The sequence below is a fragment of the Solea senegalensis genome, linkage group LG3 (genome assembly GCF_019176455.1).
Source record: "Solea senegalensis isolate Sse05_10M linkage group LG3, IFAPA_SoseM_1, whole genome shotgun sequence".
Lineage (NCBI taxonomy): Eukaryota > Metazoa > Chordata > Actinopteri > Pleuronectiformes > Soleidae > Solea > Solea senegalensis.
The window spans coordinates 1,363,831-1,381,465 of NC_058023.1; the positions used below are offsets into that span (position 1 = coordinate 1,363,831).

The 17,635-nt window shown below is 41.5% G+C and overlaps 1 protein-coding gene across 1 annotated transcript; it reads left to right on the plus strand.

Annotated features, from left to right (window-relative positions):
• Positions 1-563: 563 nt before the first annotated feature.
• LOC122765973 (T-complex protein 1 subunit beta-like) lies at positions 564-17,346 on the plus strand. The gene is made up of 16 exons (XM_044020496.1): positions 564-644; positions 1,556-1,696; positions 2,054-2,110; positions 3,311-3,402; positions 3,643-3,733; positions 6,984-7,069; positions 13,244-13,446; positions 13,526-13,626; positions 13,915-14,042; positions 14,133-14,236; positions 14,319-14,438; positions 15,342-15,470; positions 15,607-15,710; positions 15,799-15,898; positions 16,703-16,844; positions 16,998-17,346. The coding sequence occupies exons 1-16, from the start codon at positions 564-566 to the stop codon at positions 17,026-17,028; spliced, it is 1,710 nt and encodes a 569-aa protein (XP_043876431.1). The 3' UTR covers positions 17,029-17,346.
• Positions 17,347-17,635: the final 289 nt, after the last annotated feature.

The window sequence follows — 17,635 nt, forward strand, 5'->3', positions numbered from 1 at the left end:
ATTTTTTTTTTTTACTCTTCTGAGGTCTTTTCTTTGGCCAAAATGAGACATTTTGCTTCACCATGTGCAAATGAGCCTTGTTTTGTTCCACTTTAACAAGCCCCCTCACCACTGTTTTGAAGTAGCACCACTAATGTATCCCAGGCTTAGAACAAATACAAACCAGAGTGTTTTTCCCCCCAATAGCAGAAAGATAATGGGTGCAGCCAGACCGTTCTGCAACGCTGGCACAGTGCAGTGTTGCCTTTGAGAGACTATCAAAGCAAACATTCTTTGTAGCTTTGTGAGCTTCTGATTATCATACAACTGCCCTAAAGACTGCAAAGCCAATTAAGAATCAGATATTCAGGGAATTGTTTTTTTTTTCAAACTTTGTAAATATTCCATATTTTGTAGAAGGCAAATAAATAATTAATATCACTGCATTCAGTGGTTTCCTGCCATGCAAGGTCATTTGTCACATTGACTTTTGTCATACATGTTAAGAGTGGTAGGGGTTAAGGTCTCTTACTGGTAGACCTGAGTTTAAGTCTTTAGTAGAATTAAATATATCCCTTATCACCATGGCAACTACACAACAACATATGACTGACATTAATGTCAAAATCTTGCTTCATGCTTTCTCCACACTGCAACTAAGATTTGTGAGTCATGTCAACAGTTTTGACTGGAAAGCCTTTTTGCCATAGCTTTATTCAGACACAGACTGACAAAGACTTGAATGCTACTTGGAGATGTTGTGTCAGTCTGAGTGACACTTGTGATGATGTTGACTTGAAGAGGTTTGATTCTCTCTTTTCTAAGAAAAGCAACTACTTGATGTAATGGACAGATTACAGTGTTGAGGATGTTCCGGTATTACAGGGCATGATCGCTCTGTCACAGCCCTGATTTATTTTTATTTTGTCTTTATATTTGGTTTATTACGTCAGAAGAAATGCAAATGAACATGACCATCACCAACCTTTTGTTCGAAATTTTGATCAGAAATCTACAGTTGCCTCATATCCTCCTTATTTACAAAGGCATCTACCTATTCTGTGAACACACCCAACAGACAAACAAGAACAATTATTTTCATAATCGTTTAATCTATTTAGGATTCTCCTGATTAATAAATTCTTCATTTGGTTTGGTAAATAAAATGTCAGAAATCATGATGTTCTTAAATATCTTCTTTTGTCCACAAAACAGAATGATTCAGTTTCAATGGTTTCTTGTTATATGAAGCAAAGAAATCAAATAAATCACATTTAAGAACCAGGAAATCAGAACTTGTTTTACTCATTTAAAAATATATCCTCTCAAACTTATTAAGTGAATTTGAAAATATTTGGCCACTAATTGAGTAATCGCTTAATAACCTATTTGTTGCAGCCCTATACAACAGTAACACATTAAAGAGAACTCAAGTACTTGTTTATTCATGCACATAAATATTACATATTTAATATTACAAAATGATCTAAGTTCATCTTTTTATTGGTGATCTTGTAGCAGGATTTGGATTTTGTAGGGCTGTGTGGTAATCTCTGTTTGCTTGTGTGTGTTGCAGGAGCGTGATGGGATGCGGGCGATACTAGAGTCTTATGACAGCGAGTTGGCCCCCACCGAGTATTCACCTCAACTCAGCAAACGGCTCAAAGAGGCCGAGGAAATGCTGCAAAAGACGCAAAATCACAATGCGGAGATGGAGGTTTGTGTGTACTTATACTTCAATACGAAACTCATATTCCTGCTCTACTTCTTAGTCTTCCATAGAGCCAAGTGTGTTGTTAGAAATGAATCAACTTAAGTTTAGAAGATGCATTGCAGACTTATACTCTTTACTAAGATCATTCATTTTTGAAACACCCCAGCCTTCATCACTTTGTTCTAAAGTGATGAAGGCTGGGGTGTTTCAATAATGAATGAATAGCACATTTTTCTTGAATTATGGTTGCACCCACTTCCATTCTGCTCACCTGCGAGGTTTCTGTCAATACTGTGAATCCATAGGACGAAAAATAACTTCATATGTGTGTTTTCTTTTATCTCTAACCCCCTCCTTCAGGTCCAGCTCTCTAAAGCACAAGAAGAGACGGGGACACTCAAACTGCAGCTGCAAGCGGTTAGTAAACACCAGTGTTGTGTGCCGGTTAAAAACATTAGGGATGCATACTATAAAAAATTAAAACTATAGAGATTGTGTAATTACTCACACTGCCAGAGGGGCAGAGAAATGCTCTATATTGCACATTTAAGAATGTATCTGGTTTATTTTTGTGTTGCAAAAGTTATCCTGGCAGCGGTTCTATGTGTGTCAAACATACTTTATTGCCTCTGTGGCCAGTGCCCTGACTATTACTGATCATTTATACACTATAACTAACAATGAAGATCGACCTGCAGACATATACACAGGGACATGCATACTCAGTGATACATAGTGACAGGAGAAAAGAAATGTTCTATTAAATGTGGACATTTCTGTTTAAAATTGTTTGCGACAGGATAGTGTGGTCCGTGAGTGGGTTCTGGCATTGAAAGATTAAAAATGAAAAGTTTGCTCCTGTGTTTTTACAACTGTAACCGTGTTTTGTTATTATAAGTGAGTAAAACACTGATAAAAGGTACCAAGTGTGTGCCCAACTCGATCTTTGATTGACATTAACATTTCAATTGATATGTTTGCTATGTAATTTTAATTATAGGTTGGAGAAATTTGAGAAAGTTCCTGAAAAGTAAACTGCTGTTGTGTTGTTGATAGAAATCTGGGATAATGTGTTGGCACATGTGACATGGACACTGTAACACACACTGCGTCTCTGTTTTTGTCTCTTCACTTCTATAATCCCCTTTCTTTTTCATGGCTTCTTGTTACCAAGGAGACATCAACATAGCCATGGCAATGAGTATTGAAGTGTGAAATCCACCTGGTGTAGCGGTAATTACTTACTCGTCTTGGGAAGACTGTGAGTGAGGATGAGCTAAGAAACAGACAGATGCTGTCAGACAGAGAGGAAAAAAGTTGTGCAAATGGAAATGGGGGATAATTGTCAGGAGGTGAGTGTAATCAGAGAGAAACTAACTAAGATGTACACAGAATAAAAACAATCACTGGGGGAGAAAAAAATCATGACATTGTGAAATAAAAATGAGTCTGAGGACTAATTGTGAATCCAGGATATAGCAGTTGTCTGGATGTCTGATGGCAGCACTGGAAGAGTGTAGTCAAGATGTATTTGAGACGAAAGGTTTCTGCCAGGCACATGGCCAAAGGTGGTCTGACATAAGTGCACCAGGCTCATTTGTGGTCTGTCTGTTTCAGGTGGAGTTAGAGCTGGAGTCTGTAAAGAAGCAGCAGGCCTCTGCAGGTGACCGCAGCTCTTTACTGACCAAAGAGGAGGTCAGCATACTCAGGTACATTGGCGCGCACAAACACAACACAACCCCAACACGCAGCTATCAAAGTTACCAAAGCCTGAAGGCTGCAACCATCAAGTCAAAGCTTGGTACATTAAAGGTTACCTTGCATGCTTGTCTTTGAGCATTATTTTACTTCTAGGTGTAAACCTTTTGAGTTGCTATTATGCATAGACTCTGTTCTACCTTGTAGATATCCATTGCTAGCTAGTAAGTTTTTGCGTGTGCTGTTTCCAGACAAAAAATTGAAGATTTAGAGGCAGAGCGGCAACGTATGGAGGAGCAGAACAACATTCTGGAGATGAGACTGGAGAGACACAACCTGCAGGTAGGCACTAAAACCTCAAACTGTTTTTTTGTGATAGATATACTCATCTAGCACAAAGGAACCAATTTAACAAACCCAAAGGCAGAGGCCTAGCCTGTATGACACCTCAGATTGATACACACAAATGCACCCCATATCTGAAACAGCTGGACCCAGGTGTGAATCAAGAAATGACCAATGGAGAAATTGCAGAAATTAGAGCTGATGTAAAGTCATCCTTTATTGGCTGAGAGGATTAGAATTTGGCAAAACATTTTTGGTGGAGGTTATCCTCAAAATAAATGTAGGCATTCCCCAGTGTTGGCTGTAAATGAAACTGGATAAAATGAAGCCTGGTTGGGAGTCGGCTTAACATTACTCGCATACACAAACACACATGCAGCTGTGAGCATCTAATCCTTTTATGATTCCTCCATGGTCTAATGCACACCAAGGGACTTCTACATCAGACTGAGTGGAGGGATGAGTGACTGAGTAGCGAGGCATTTGTAAGGGAAAATTAATGAATAGGCACGAGTGACTTTGAGAATTGAAAGCTTGAATAAAGTGACAGCAGGATTTTTCATTATATCAGCTCGCACTAAAGATTACTGTGACGTAACCCATCATTTATGCTCAGTGTTTGTGTTCAGATCACACTGAATTAAATGACTGCCAACCACTCAGATTACCAGTATAATGAGACGGCTTTTTGTGGACATAATTTTTGCTTCAATCATGCCAACCAGCAGTCTGTCAGGATGGACTTCTAGGAATTTTAGCTTTACTTATATCAACATTACACCCTTAACACTATTTCAAATATATACTGTTCATATTTGCAAATAACAGTACAATTGTAATAAAATTAAATTCATATGTACAGTGCATGCTTTGGCTGCTTGGGCCCCTTTTCTTTATTTTGGCAAAATAAATAAGTTTTTTATTCATTACATTTGACAAGGCCATACATAATAACAATACCAAAATGAATAAGCAATAGGACAAATACATCAACTATATCGATTCATTATGTTGAAAATTCTGGCCCCATTTAAAGAGGCCCATATTTTGCCCTTTCGTTTTACAGCTTTTAATGATGTTGGTATTATTCATTGATTTCACGACCCCTTGTTGTACTCTAATTGTGATTATCATTCACCAATGGTTCTGAAACAAGAACAGAACAAACAATAGTTGCTTTCACACATGCATTATAACTATAAAAGTATTTCGAGGGTTAGGGCTCTCGACATACAAGGTGTGTCCTATTTGTCTATGTCTCTGGTAGTAATGCAGTTTTCGTTTTAGAGTCCATGGGACACATGACATGCTAACAAATGGGGGGAAACCATCAATGATATTGATGGTAATTTAAAGCACCACTGTCCTTTCTGTCTAAGGTAGGGACAATTTAATAGAAGCTACTGAAAAAAAGTAACCTTTTTTGTTTTAAAATTTACTGTTGACTGAACTGCAGATGTGTAGTCACTGTGTTTTGTGAGATGGAGAAAGACGGGAATAAGAGATGAGAGGATGATTGAATGAGTCGGTGAAAAAGTTTTGCTTGGCATCATTTTTGCCGCTCCTCACATTTACACTCGCTGTTTTAGATCCCTGCTGTCTATGGGGAGGGAGGATTCACATGCTTAATATCACCGACATAACATCCGATGCAAAATTCTAACATTGCTTTGTATTAAATGAACTGTGAGAATTTAATCTCGAACTACAGTTGTTAAGTCTGTGTAGACATAGAGGGGGGGGTGGAAGAAGAGAGAGAGAGAGACAGCTGCAGGAGAAGTGAGGAGTAACAGCTGCCACCAGGATGGGACGTGTGCATTTTTATGATTTGGTAAAGAGTGCTTGTTTAAATCACGGCGATAATTTTCAGCCTTTAAATGGGAGAGACGTTTTAATTAGCTTTCTTTCTTTCCTCTGCGTCTCCTCGACAAAGGTGTGTTTTGTTAGAAATGTTTGGCGGGAGTTACTGCGGCGTTCAGGTGTTCTGTCATGTGCTGTTTCACTCGTGTTGTCCACCCCGTGTAGAAATAAATCACGGAGCTCCCTCACACACACACACACACACACACACACACTGCATTACAGCCTCCCAGAGAACTTTCTACAGTGTGTGACACACAATCAATTCTGTGTGTTGTCTTCTCTGGCCTCATAGTATTGGTACCGTATAGTACCTTACAACATACTGAATACATCGAGCCCATTTGAGCCTTTTTGAGCACTGCTCCTTTGGCCACAACTAACAATTACTCTGTTGATTGTTTTCTTGATTAATTGATTAGCTGTTTGGTCCATAAAACGTTGAAAAATGGTCCCCCGAACCCCAAACGTACGACGTTCCTGAATGTCTCGTTTTCATCTACAAACCAAAATGACTCAGCTTTAATGATTTCTTTGTTACGTGGCACATTTGATTATCAAAATAGCTGATGATTAATTAAGTAATCCATTCGTAATTGATTGAGTTACTAACGGTTGCGGCCCCTAATTCCTCCGATCTGGTCTAATACGATTATGTTTCCCTTGCATTCGCTTCCTTACATAGCGGTTATTGAAGTTTTCCTCTGCCATATTAATAAAGATAAAAGCCGCGGCTTGTGTTGCTTTTGGCAGAGTGAAGTGCCTCGATGATAATGGCCCTATAGATCCTGTTTGACTGGGGGTTCAACGTGCCAACATCTGGATCTCTTGTGCTGTTGTGCTTACGTGCCGCGAGTTCTTCAACTAATGGTTATTTAATCCGATTTCTACATAAAGAAAACCCTTATATACAGTACGTTTGTGCAGTTGTTCATACAAACAGCGTGTGTAGCATTTTGTTCCTGCTGTTTATATTAAGGATGTTACCATGATGCTACAAATAAAGGCAGAGATCTGTGTGCTTGTCCTTCTGCTTTCTCCACAACCACTCGTCTAATTGGCTTTACACTGGTGGGTGTGACTCCGAGGACCTTACCATGTTTCAGATTCTTTAATAGAAATGAAAATAGATAAGCCGACTCTGTGACGCACACTGCATGCCCTCCAAAATAAAACATCCTGCATGAATACAGTTTTGCTTACACTAAGAATTGTTAGATAACCAAAAAAAAAACAACAACTTTGCTGCAGAGCTAAGATTTCTCCACGAGCACACGAGGGAGACACTGAGGGAGAAACTGACAACAGTTAAGAAGTGACTCTGAAACAAAGGCCATCTTGAATTCCTTTTGTGTGTGTTGTGTTCACAGTGTGCGCGTGTGCACAGTGGAAAAGGCTCGTCCTGACTCGGCACAGCGGTCTAGCCGACACTTTAGGCCCCTGTCTCTGGATGAATCTGAGGAAACACGCAGCGTGAGGCCTCGGCAGAGTCTCCTCTTCCTCCCCAGCCTCAGTGCCGCTTGACACTTAATTACAGCTTTCATTAGCTCCCCGCCAAGTGCCGAACGGCCATCTCTCACTTACTAGCCATTGTCTTTGCCTTGCACCTCACATTATGTGACGCTGTGTAATTGTTCCAATGCTTTACCTTTTTGTGAGAGGGCCTCCATCGACAGGCGGGCGGAAGAAATTAAACAAAAAAAGTGTCAGTTTCATCTCTCACACTGATTGCCTTTCAGTGCCGTCGACTACTCACCCTGTGCTTGAGGTTTGTACTGTTTAATGATAGTGATCCTGCACCGCCGCCCCTCCCCTCGCCCCAACTCAAAAAGGTCCTGAAAAGGTCAGAAAAAGAAACGCACACAAACACATACATCATTTCTGTTTTGTGTTGCTGTAACACAATGCCCGGGACAAGACACCGATAACCCAGCGAACCCCCGGCCGTATTTCTCTCAAGTGTGCGCAGTTATGCATAATAAGACGTATTGTGAAGGCATTATTAGACAGAAGCTGGCAATCACTACTCGTTATGCCGAGCCACTGAAATGACAGATCTGAGGAAAAGCCCATTCTCTCCCGCCCATTTGTTTGTTTTGTGTTTTACATCTTACGACCATCGCGGAGGCACGGCTGCGGAGGCGCAAGAGCACCATTGTGAACATCCTTTTTCCCGCATGTTCATAAAAATTCCCATTATTCCGGGGCATTTTTGAGCCCCGGGAGAGAACAATGGAGGGGTTTCTCCATTGTGGACCCTTAAATTAGCACAGTGATGTATTTATGGCAGTCCTGTGCGACATTAACGTTTTGGGAGAAAAAATGATGGCACATTCGGCTGTGGTGTAAAGGCCCTGTAAATCTGGTGGCTTGCACTTAGCATGCTTTATTACACTGGCTGTTGAGCCTCTCATCAGCATCATCTTCCTCCGAGCTCGCACTCTTTCTTCCCTCTTTTTTCTTTAATTCGCTCCCACCATCATTTTCCATTCTGCTCGCTCAGCCCATTTTCCTCTCAGCTCCCCACATCCCTCTGTCTCTTTGCTCTTTTTTTTTTTTATAACATAATCTTGTTTTTATTTCCACCATCCTTTATCAACCCCTGGTCATCAGAATTCTCTCCATCTTTGGTCCTAGCTGCTTTTATCATATATTGTATCTCATTACTCATATTCCATATGGTGTAGTGGAGAAGAAAGAAGATTATTCTGCTTTGCTAGAGGAGTGAAGGCAGTAGCACTTCAGTGCTTAGGTGGACATTCAACTGCACTGGTCCTGTTGAGGAAATACTCTAAATAAGTGAAATGTCACAAGCGTTTAGATGTAAATACACAGGAAATGAAAGTGCATTTAAATAAATCATAATTGTTCACCCTATGGGAATCTCTTTTTTGTTTAACTCATCTTGTCACAGCAATGTAAACATGCGCTCCTGCACTTACAGGATGTGCACTATCCTTATTCTTACCCTATTTCAAAAAGAACGTGATAATCATATAATCATTTTCGCCCCAAAGCTCTTTGGAATCCCTCAGTGAATGAAACAAACTGTACTCAATACAATTGCTTTGCAACACAAGAGTGACTTGAATCTCTTATATCCAGAGAGGGCACTGTTACACAGATTTTCATCCTACTCCTAGTTAATTTTGTGAAGATCTGGAGATCAAGATGACATTAAGTAGGCAAAGCATTTATTAGTTGAACTTCACATTACCTTTTTAGTTCAGTTTTGTACAAATGGATTAACTTTTTCACGCAGTTGAAGCTTTCACTCTGGCCTCATCTCTGTGACAATGATTGGACCTTAATATGAGTTTGAAAAGAGGAAAAGAATACAGTTGTTTAAATTATCTATAACGTTTTTGACATGGAGTAAATATGGGGGTTTTCGTGGATCCAGTGGATCCCTGCTGTTTTTAAAAAGCCTTGTTCAACTCACTAGGCTAACTTTTCTTGTCATTTCCACTGTTCCTGTGAGGCATTTAAGGAGGTAAAGATACAGATGAGAGAGAAATAACCAAAGCAGAAATCTCATTTAGGCTCTATATTAGATTTGTTTTTGTTTTGTTTTTTACACATTCTATACTTATATTATATGATATTACAGCATTACATTTCTGAAAGTCCTTCTTCGTATTTTTAGGACCTTCTCTGGTTAAAAAAGCTGACCTTGTCAGGATGAGTAGTCCTCATGGAGATCAAAACCTGGTCCTGATGAGGCTGGGCCTCAGTTAACCCTTCTGTTACAATCCCGTCGTTGCCGACAGGATTTGGCATGCGTAGGTCGTCCTAGACTGTTTGTGATATCGAGAAAATTCAAACCTGAAAGCAGAGAAACAGAGCCCAGATACTTGTCATTACGGACATTATGTCCCTCAGGACTTCCACGGAACGACCATCACACGTTTGTGACGTCAGCTTCTCAGTACTGTAATTCCTGAATGGTTGAATAACTGCCAGACATTGAAAGTTGAAGTTATCTTGGAAAAGCGGGCAAAAGCACTCACTTGCTGACAATTCTACAGCCATAAAATCGAAATAAATCCAGACTGGATATCATGATGGTCAAAAGAGGGTTAAGTTTGGGGGCTAAGGTTAAGGATAACGCTTTGTTTACACAGTCTAAATCAGTGACAGTCAATGCAGTGTTCTGCAAAGAATAGCTGCGCAAACCTGTGTGTGTGTGTGTGTGTGTGTGTGTCAGTGGATGAACGGTTAAACCAGCAATCATTTCAACTAAAGGTCAAGTTTGTAATTAGATCAAAGCACTGTGGTTGTGCGTGTGTGTCTGTTTGAGTGTAGTTCAGAATGATTGAAAGACACCGTCTCCCACTGCTGATGTGAGGAGGTAGGGCTCTGCTTGGAAGCGCTGTCATGGCCATGATGAATGAGAAATGAGAGGTTCCCCTTGTATGTACACACACATACACACACATGGGGTAGAGAAGAGAGCTCACACCCTGCTGTTATTAACCCCAACATTATTCAAATTTAGGATGAAAGGTAAATGAGGAGACGGCACAGAGGGAGAGAGAGAGCGAGAGAGAGAGACAGCAAGGGTAAAAATCCATTTGTTTGCTGTTGTGTTTCCCTCCTTAGTCAAGCAGAAAGCAAATCTACATGCATTAAAAAAAAAAGAAAAAAATAATGGGTGAAATGTAAAAGAAGAGGAGTGTGAATATCTTAAACAGCGTTTGCTCCACTGGCCCATTGTAGAAATGACATTTTGCTTCCCTAAGCATGTAAATAAAGGATGGAGACAAGCTGGAGCAGATGCAAGGAGGACTGTGATGAGGCCCACGAAGCCAAGCCCTGTATGCATGATGACTCTGTGTGTGTGTGTGTGCACGTGTGGAGACAGCTGCATCTCTGCCAACCATGACAGACACAGAATGACTGATCTTGCATTTTCCAGTCGTCGAAAACCCCCCGAGCTCAGCGAATGCCAAAGCTCACGCGCAGCCGCTGACATCAACAGGTAGAAAGGTGTGAGGTCTCTGCTCATTATTTACCTCAGCAAACCTCAGTTTATCACGCCCTCCAAATTAATCACCATGAATAAGTGAGACGGATGATATTCTGGCTTTTATTGCTGTGGACGAACCCCTGAAAAGACAAACGCCGACACCATTTTTTGAAAGGTTAATTTTCTCCTCAAACAGCTGGAAACTGAACCCGACCGGGATGAAATTGTGCAAATATAACGGAGCGTCATCAGCTGTAAATCAAACCACGTGCGTTTGGCTCAATAGCAGAGTAGATGTGGGGGTTAACTCCAAATATAATGTGTGTGTGTGTTTGTGTCACCCACTGCAGCAGCAACACAACACAGAGTCTACCTTTAATAATAAACCCTGCTTTATAAAGAGGGCACAGCATGTTACAGAATATAGTAAATACACTATTTATGAACAACACTGGCTCTAAAATGATCCAAGTCTGGTTTGACACGGTGGAAAGTCACACCTGGTTAGGCTGGAATTCTGTGTGTAAGTTATGCCAACTTGTGTGGGTACAATAATTAAGTACGAGCTGATCCGCCATAAAGACAATAAACAAACATCTCCTCTTGGGCTAATGCCTCGCGCTACTCGTGTCTGCCTTCACGTGCTCTTGCTTTCTTTCTCTCTCTCTCTCTCTCTCTGGCTATCCAGAGGAAGACAGAGAGAACATTAACTATTGATAATCTGTGGAACAGCATCACATTCAGAAATAAAATTGCTGTCTAAATGTATTCAGAGCCTGGTCGTAAAACTGTAATTATACACATTACTTTGAATATGAAATGCTGGCTGACAGTTATTGTCAGGGGCTAATAAAAGTCATGCATCTTCCTGGCTGTTGAGTGAAACACACAGACTAAGGGCCTTTCAATATGGTCAGAACACATGGACGGCTTCCAGCTCTGGTCTGACTCTGACCTAACGTATTACCCATGTCTCCACTTGTTGGCTACACGGTCATTTTCAGGTGATTATCAGTCGCGCGTCCCATTATTGCGCGTCCGTGGTTGGACCGACAGTGACACAACGATGGCTGTGACAAACATCCACGGCAGTAACGTCCAAAAGCACCTGACAATGGTAGATATTCAAGTTATATGCGGCAACAACAAAACATACGTTGTAACGTATACATGCATGAAGAAAGTTGGAATATCATGCCGAGTTTTTAGTCCCTACATGGATATAAGAGAGAGTGACCGCTCCACAGAAGCTGCCGCTGTATCCAGACGGTCAGTCTCAGACTTATGACTCAACTAAATGCCTCGTGTCAACGAAAATTGGTGAATTTGTACAGAATCAGTTTTAGCAGCAAGGAAATCCTCACTCTTTTAGCGCAGAAAAACACTCTGGTAATTAGTGTAATGACATTGAGAAGACTGAATCTAATAAAATTCTGTTAAAGATAGAAGAACAACCTCCGTGAGCTTTGACCCTGGATTACTCCAAAAGTAGTAGCAGTAACTTGTACATGTGGTACAAGAAGTACACTCAATTCAATAAAACTGAAACAATAAGCTATTCGTAAAACTTTAAATTATTTTTCAAAAAAGGAAAATGAAATGAGACAAAATAAGATAAGATGTTCCTTTATTCTCCCACACGGGAAAATTGCAGTGTTAAAAATCATAACAAGGTACAAATAGAAGAAAATTGGATAAACGGTTAAAGAAATATTAGTATTAAATATGTGCACAGACAAGATGAGCAACTATATAGCTCCACTATGTACAGGTTATTACATTATACTAATGTTTTATTTGATTTCATTATTTTATATTTAATAACACTGATGATAATATGTGATAGTTTTGATGGCTAATTTAACTTTTCTTTTTTTCAGTACGTTGTGCTCAACATTTTATAGGTTTGTTCCTTTTTTTGGTAGATTTTCGGCTTTCCAAACCATTGTCTTAAATGACCAGACTGACTAACCTTTGAGAAGAAAAACTCTTTTAGTTTCTGTTTCAGCACATGGTTTTACCAGTGTCACCAGTGTGAGCTGTTGTGCATCGCTTTTGTAGTTACATACACATTCCTCTTGTCATTTTGTACAGGTGCTTTTTTTTTTACGCCAACTCCTAGATCCCAAAAGTAAATGTTTTATCCTGGCATTATTTAAATTCAATGACTTATCTGGTATCATGGGAGAAAACACGCCCCGATTACCTGCAAATGTTTATGCCAGCATGGCTGAGCTCCTACATGTGTAATGATTAGGTGTGTGTGATCCACCCATCCACGCTCTTGTCTGTGTAGGGGATGATCGCGGGCCAATGGATGCATTAAATAAGGTCAGTTTCAATTTAAAACAACTCTGGAAACTTTACGGCTGCAACTTACAATTATTTTGATCAATTCATCTGTTGATTATTATCTCAGTTAATCGATTTGTTTTTTGATTCATAAAATGTTGAGAATTGTTGATTATTGTTCCCTAAACCTAGAAATGATGTTCTCAAACATCAAATTTTTGACCACAAACCAAAATGATTCAGTTTGAACGATTTCTTTGTTTTATGGAGCAAAGAAACCAAACATATTCACATTTAAGAAGCTGAAAAATCAAAGAATAGAAAATATTCACATTTATGGAGCCGACAAATTCATAAATATGGGTTCTCCCTTGTCGTCTCTGTAGCAACGACGACGCTCGTTTCCAGGAAGACCTGCTGAACATCGCCCGCACCACGCTGTCCTCCAAACTGCTGACTCACCACAAAGACCACTTCTCCCACCTGGCCGTCAAAGCTGTCATGAGGCTGAAGGGTTCCGGGAACCTGGAGGCCATCCACGTCATCAAGAAGCTGGGCGGCAGCCTCACCGACTCGTACCTGGACGAAGGTGAGTCGTTAATCGCAGCGTTGCTTGCTCTCTTGATTCGCTGCTGTGTTTATTAACGCGTCATGATCTCTTGCTATAGGTTTCCTGCTGGACAAGAAGATCGGCGTGAACCAACCCAAGAGGCTGGAGAATGTGAACATCCTGATCGCCAACACCGGAATGGACACTGACAAGATCAAGGTAGGAATAAAACTGTTTTTAAAGTTTTAAAGACACTTCACATGCATCACAAGAAAGTAAAAATTCTGGTTTTTGTTGACCAAACACGTTACGTTAAAGTTGTAATTATGAGGTTTGGGGAACACTTATTTGACATTTTATGGACCAAACATGTAAATGACATATGAGGATATGGATACATGTGGAATCCATTTGAACCGTTAGAAGTGAATTCATGCTAAAATAGTGAATGATTCGCAGAAGGTTCTCTCGATAATTTGACCTCACTCGCGATCCCTGTTGTGTCAGATTTTCGGCTCCAGGGTTCGCGTCGACTCGATGGCGAAGGTCGCGGAGATTGAACTTGCGGAGAAAGAGAAGATGAAGGAGAAGGTCGACCGGATCCTCAAGCACGGGATCAACTGCTTCATCAACAGGTAGAAAGAAAAGTGATTCCGATGATGTCGTGTGTTTGATTCGCATGTTTGCGTGTCGTAACTAAAACGCGCGTTATTTTCTCTCCTCAGACAGTTGATCTATAATTACCCAGAGCAGCTCTTCGCTCAGGCCGGCGTCATGGCCATCGAGCACGCTGACTTTGCCGGCGTGGAGCGCCTCGCGCTGGTCACTGGTGCGTCAGAGTCTGAAACCTCACAGGCTAACATGTGACACACCCGTTCACGCAATAACACGTATGCGTTTGTTTTCTTCAGGCGGAGAGATCACCTCCACCTTCGACCACCCCGAGCTGGTGAAGCTCGGACACTGCAAACTGATCGAGGAGGTGATGATCGGAGAGGACCTGCTCATCCACTTCTCTGGAGTCGACATGGGTAAGTTGCGATATCTGTTTGAATTTTGTGGTGGAAAGTTCAAATTTGAACCTTAAAATCCAGAGTGTCTGATGTAATTATTGTGTGGTCCAGCAGAGGGCGATGCTTGGTCTTATGCTGTGTTCCGTTTACATCTAAAGTCGGATTTAAGGGTGACGCACCTCCTAGTTGACTGTATTCCAGTTGAGAAGTCGTGCTAACCATTTTCACTGGTAGAAACTGAACTGAACTCATTCATTGCGGAACAAATAAGTCGGAAGTGCAATTAATGGTAAAAATAGCAGCGTTTGCATGAGTGGCAGCCATCTTAGAATCCTATGTCAAGTGTCGTTGAGGTTTTTTGGAAATTCCGACTGGTGGTTCGAAGTCAGAATTTACTACCACAGTTGGATCCACTTAAAAATAACAAGACAACATTAACAAACAAATCTGCTGACTCACCTGTTAGCATAGCCATTAGCTTCTGTCAGATGGACAGTGGCATTGCAGATGAAAATTTCTGAACATCTGATTGATTAAACGCTGCTTGGTCTCATGCCGTGTTTCATGTACGACCTAAAGTCGGAAATTAGGGTTACGTCACCTCCGAATTGATAGCGTTCCAGTTTTCGTGGGTAAAAACTGAACGGTACAATGTGTACGACTAATTTATTGAAAAACAAATGAGTCGTCAGTGCAATTAATCCGTTAATCAGCTATCTTAGAATCCGATGTCAAGTATCTGAGTTCTATATTTCTATATTAAGTATTTGTTACTTATAATATTTTGTAAATGCATCTGCTGACTCACCTGTTAGCTTAGCCGTTAACTTCCATCAGTTGCATCCCAGGCGAAAATATCTGAACATCTGCTACAAAATGACGTGTCACGTTATCGTTTGAACTTTATTTTTTACCCCTCAGGTGAGGCGTGCACCATTGTCCTGCGTGGAGCGACTCAGCAGATCGTGGACGAAGCGGAGCGCTCGCTACACGACGCCCTGTGCGTGTTGGCTCAGACTGTGAAGGAGCCTCGCACTGTCTACGGAGGAGGTACGGCGTCACGCGTTTAACCATCCGTGCCGTTTGTTTTTCTTCTTATTTAACTGAAATAAACTGCTGTCACTGGGCCCGGGGAAATAATCGCCCCTCACACACCTGTTCATTCTGACTCCGCCCTCCTCGCCAGGCTGCTCTGAGATGCTGATGGCGAAGGTGGTGACCGATCTGGCCAACAAGACACCAGGGAAGGAGGCGGTCGCCATGGAGTCGTTCGCCAAAGCTCTGAGGATGGTACGAACGCGACCCCGAAACAAAACCAACGCCGGGTGTCAAAGACGCATTGTTAAAGTAAAATCTTTTTCTTTTTAATTCTCTCCAGCTGCCGACCATCATTGCCGACAACGCCGGCTATGACAGCGCCGACCTGGTGGCCCAGTTGAGAGCTGCACACCAGGAGAACAAGACCACGTCTGGACTGAGTGAGTCGCTGCAAAACACAATATAATTTGATGAAAAGGGGAAGGTGTTAGAGAAAGGAAGAAGGGCATCTTCCTCTCCCTCACCACTAGAGGGCAGTGACTTTTGTTTGAACCAGTGACGGGGCTGCAAATCTTTGACGATAAATTGCGACAGAAGTGTTTGACTGCCGTAGTTTAGCCTCTTTACTGTGATGCTAATATTAGCTACAAATTCAACCATTAGCGGATGGCACTGCATTACATGTCATTTAGCAGACGCTTTTATCCAAAGCGACTTACAATGGAATCAAGTACAATTAGCCAGGGGTGGAATCGAACTTGCGACCATTATGTCTTTGGTACACAAGGTAGGGTCTTAACCACTGAGCCACTCCACCCCCCACTGAGCCACTCCACCCCACTGCAGTTTCATTAGCGATAGCCGATGTGTTAGCATTACTAAAGCAGTCAAACATGCTACCTTTGCACCTACTTGTTGGTGAGTTTTTGCTAAATGCAGCGGCGTTTTTCGCGTGGGCGGAATATGTTGTCATAAAAGACTGAGAAAATGTTGGCGATTTGTGAATAAAAAAGGTCAGAAAGTCATGTTTGGGCCGTTTGTTCCTTTTTGGGAGAACAATATTTGTTGTAGAATTGTGTCTTTTGAAATGACTCTAAAATGACTATGTACTAATATTGATATTGGAAGATAAGTTTGTGATATCGATATCTGACACAGTTGACCCAAACAACATAAAATATCAACTACAATTTGTCGAGGCTTGTTTCACCACTGTAACGTGGGTGCGTTTGTTTTCCTCGCAGACATGTCTGAGGGCACTGTGGGCGACATGGCCGAGATGGGCATCACCGAGTCGTTCCAGGTGAAGCGCCAGGTGCTGCTAAGTGCATCCGAGGCCGCCGAGATGATCCTGAGGGTCGACGACATCATCAAAGCTGCGCCCAGGTCAGTACGACGGTAGAGCAAGTTGTCTTTCGACTCAAAGGTTGTGGGTTTGATTCCCTGCTCCCCTAGTCTACGTGCCCATGTGTCCTTGGGCAAAGACACTTAACCCCACGTTGCTCCTGACGGCTGTGCTTCCTGTGTTGTTTTTTGTAGGAAGAGAGTTCCGGACCATCACCCCTGCTAGAGGATGAAGAAGAAGAAGAGGGGGAGGAGCTTCAGTTTTGTTATTTATCACCTCTGTAGTTCAAATTAAACAAACGCTCCGCTGGTTTATTTTTGTGTTTTCTCCGTTGTCAAAACTCACTGTGGAAGCACTGATGCTACATCAAGCTCCCGGTGCCGCGAACGTCTGAGGCTTCTGCTCAAGCTAGCGGGACAAATTGCTAACGGCGATAATGTGTAGGTCAGTACGGTTTGTGATGCTAACGTTAGCAGGTGTTGTGTTAGCACAGGAAGTTGGGACTGTTTTTGTTTACTGAAATAAATGAACCAATTGTCATCAGTAGGTTTTCACTCGTCTTTCATCACTTTTTAAAAGACTCAATTTAAAGGTATAGTTTCGTTTTAGTAGTTAAAAATCATCAGTGTCTACGATGTCATAAGAACATGTTCATGTCTTTATCCCACTGTTAGACTTTTCCCACAGGCAATGGAAGTTTGTAAACCACTCACTCTCCCACACCAAAGCCCCTAGAGAAAATCAGTGATTTTAGCTTGCGGGGACACAGGAGCTGCTGGTCTACTGCTGCCTCGTGTGGTCACTTTGTGTCACTGAGGTAAATCTGAACAAA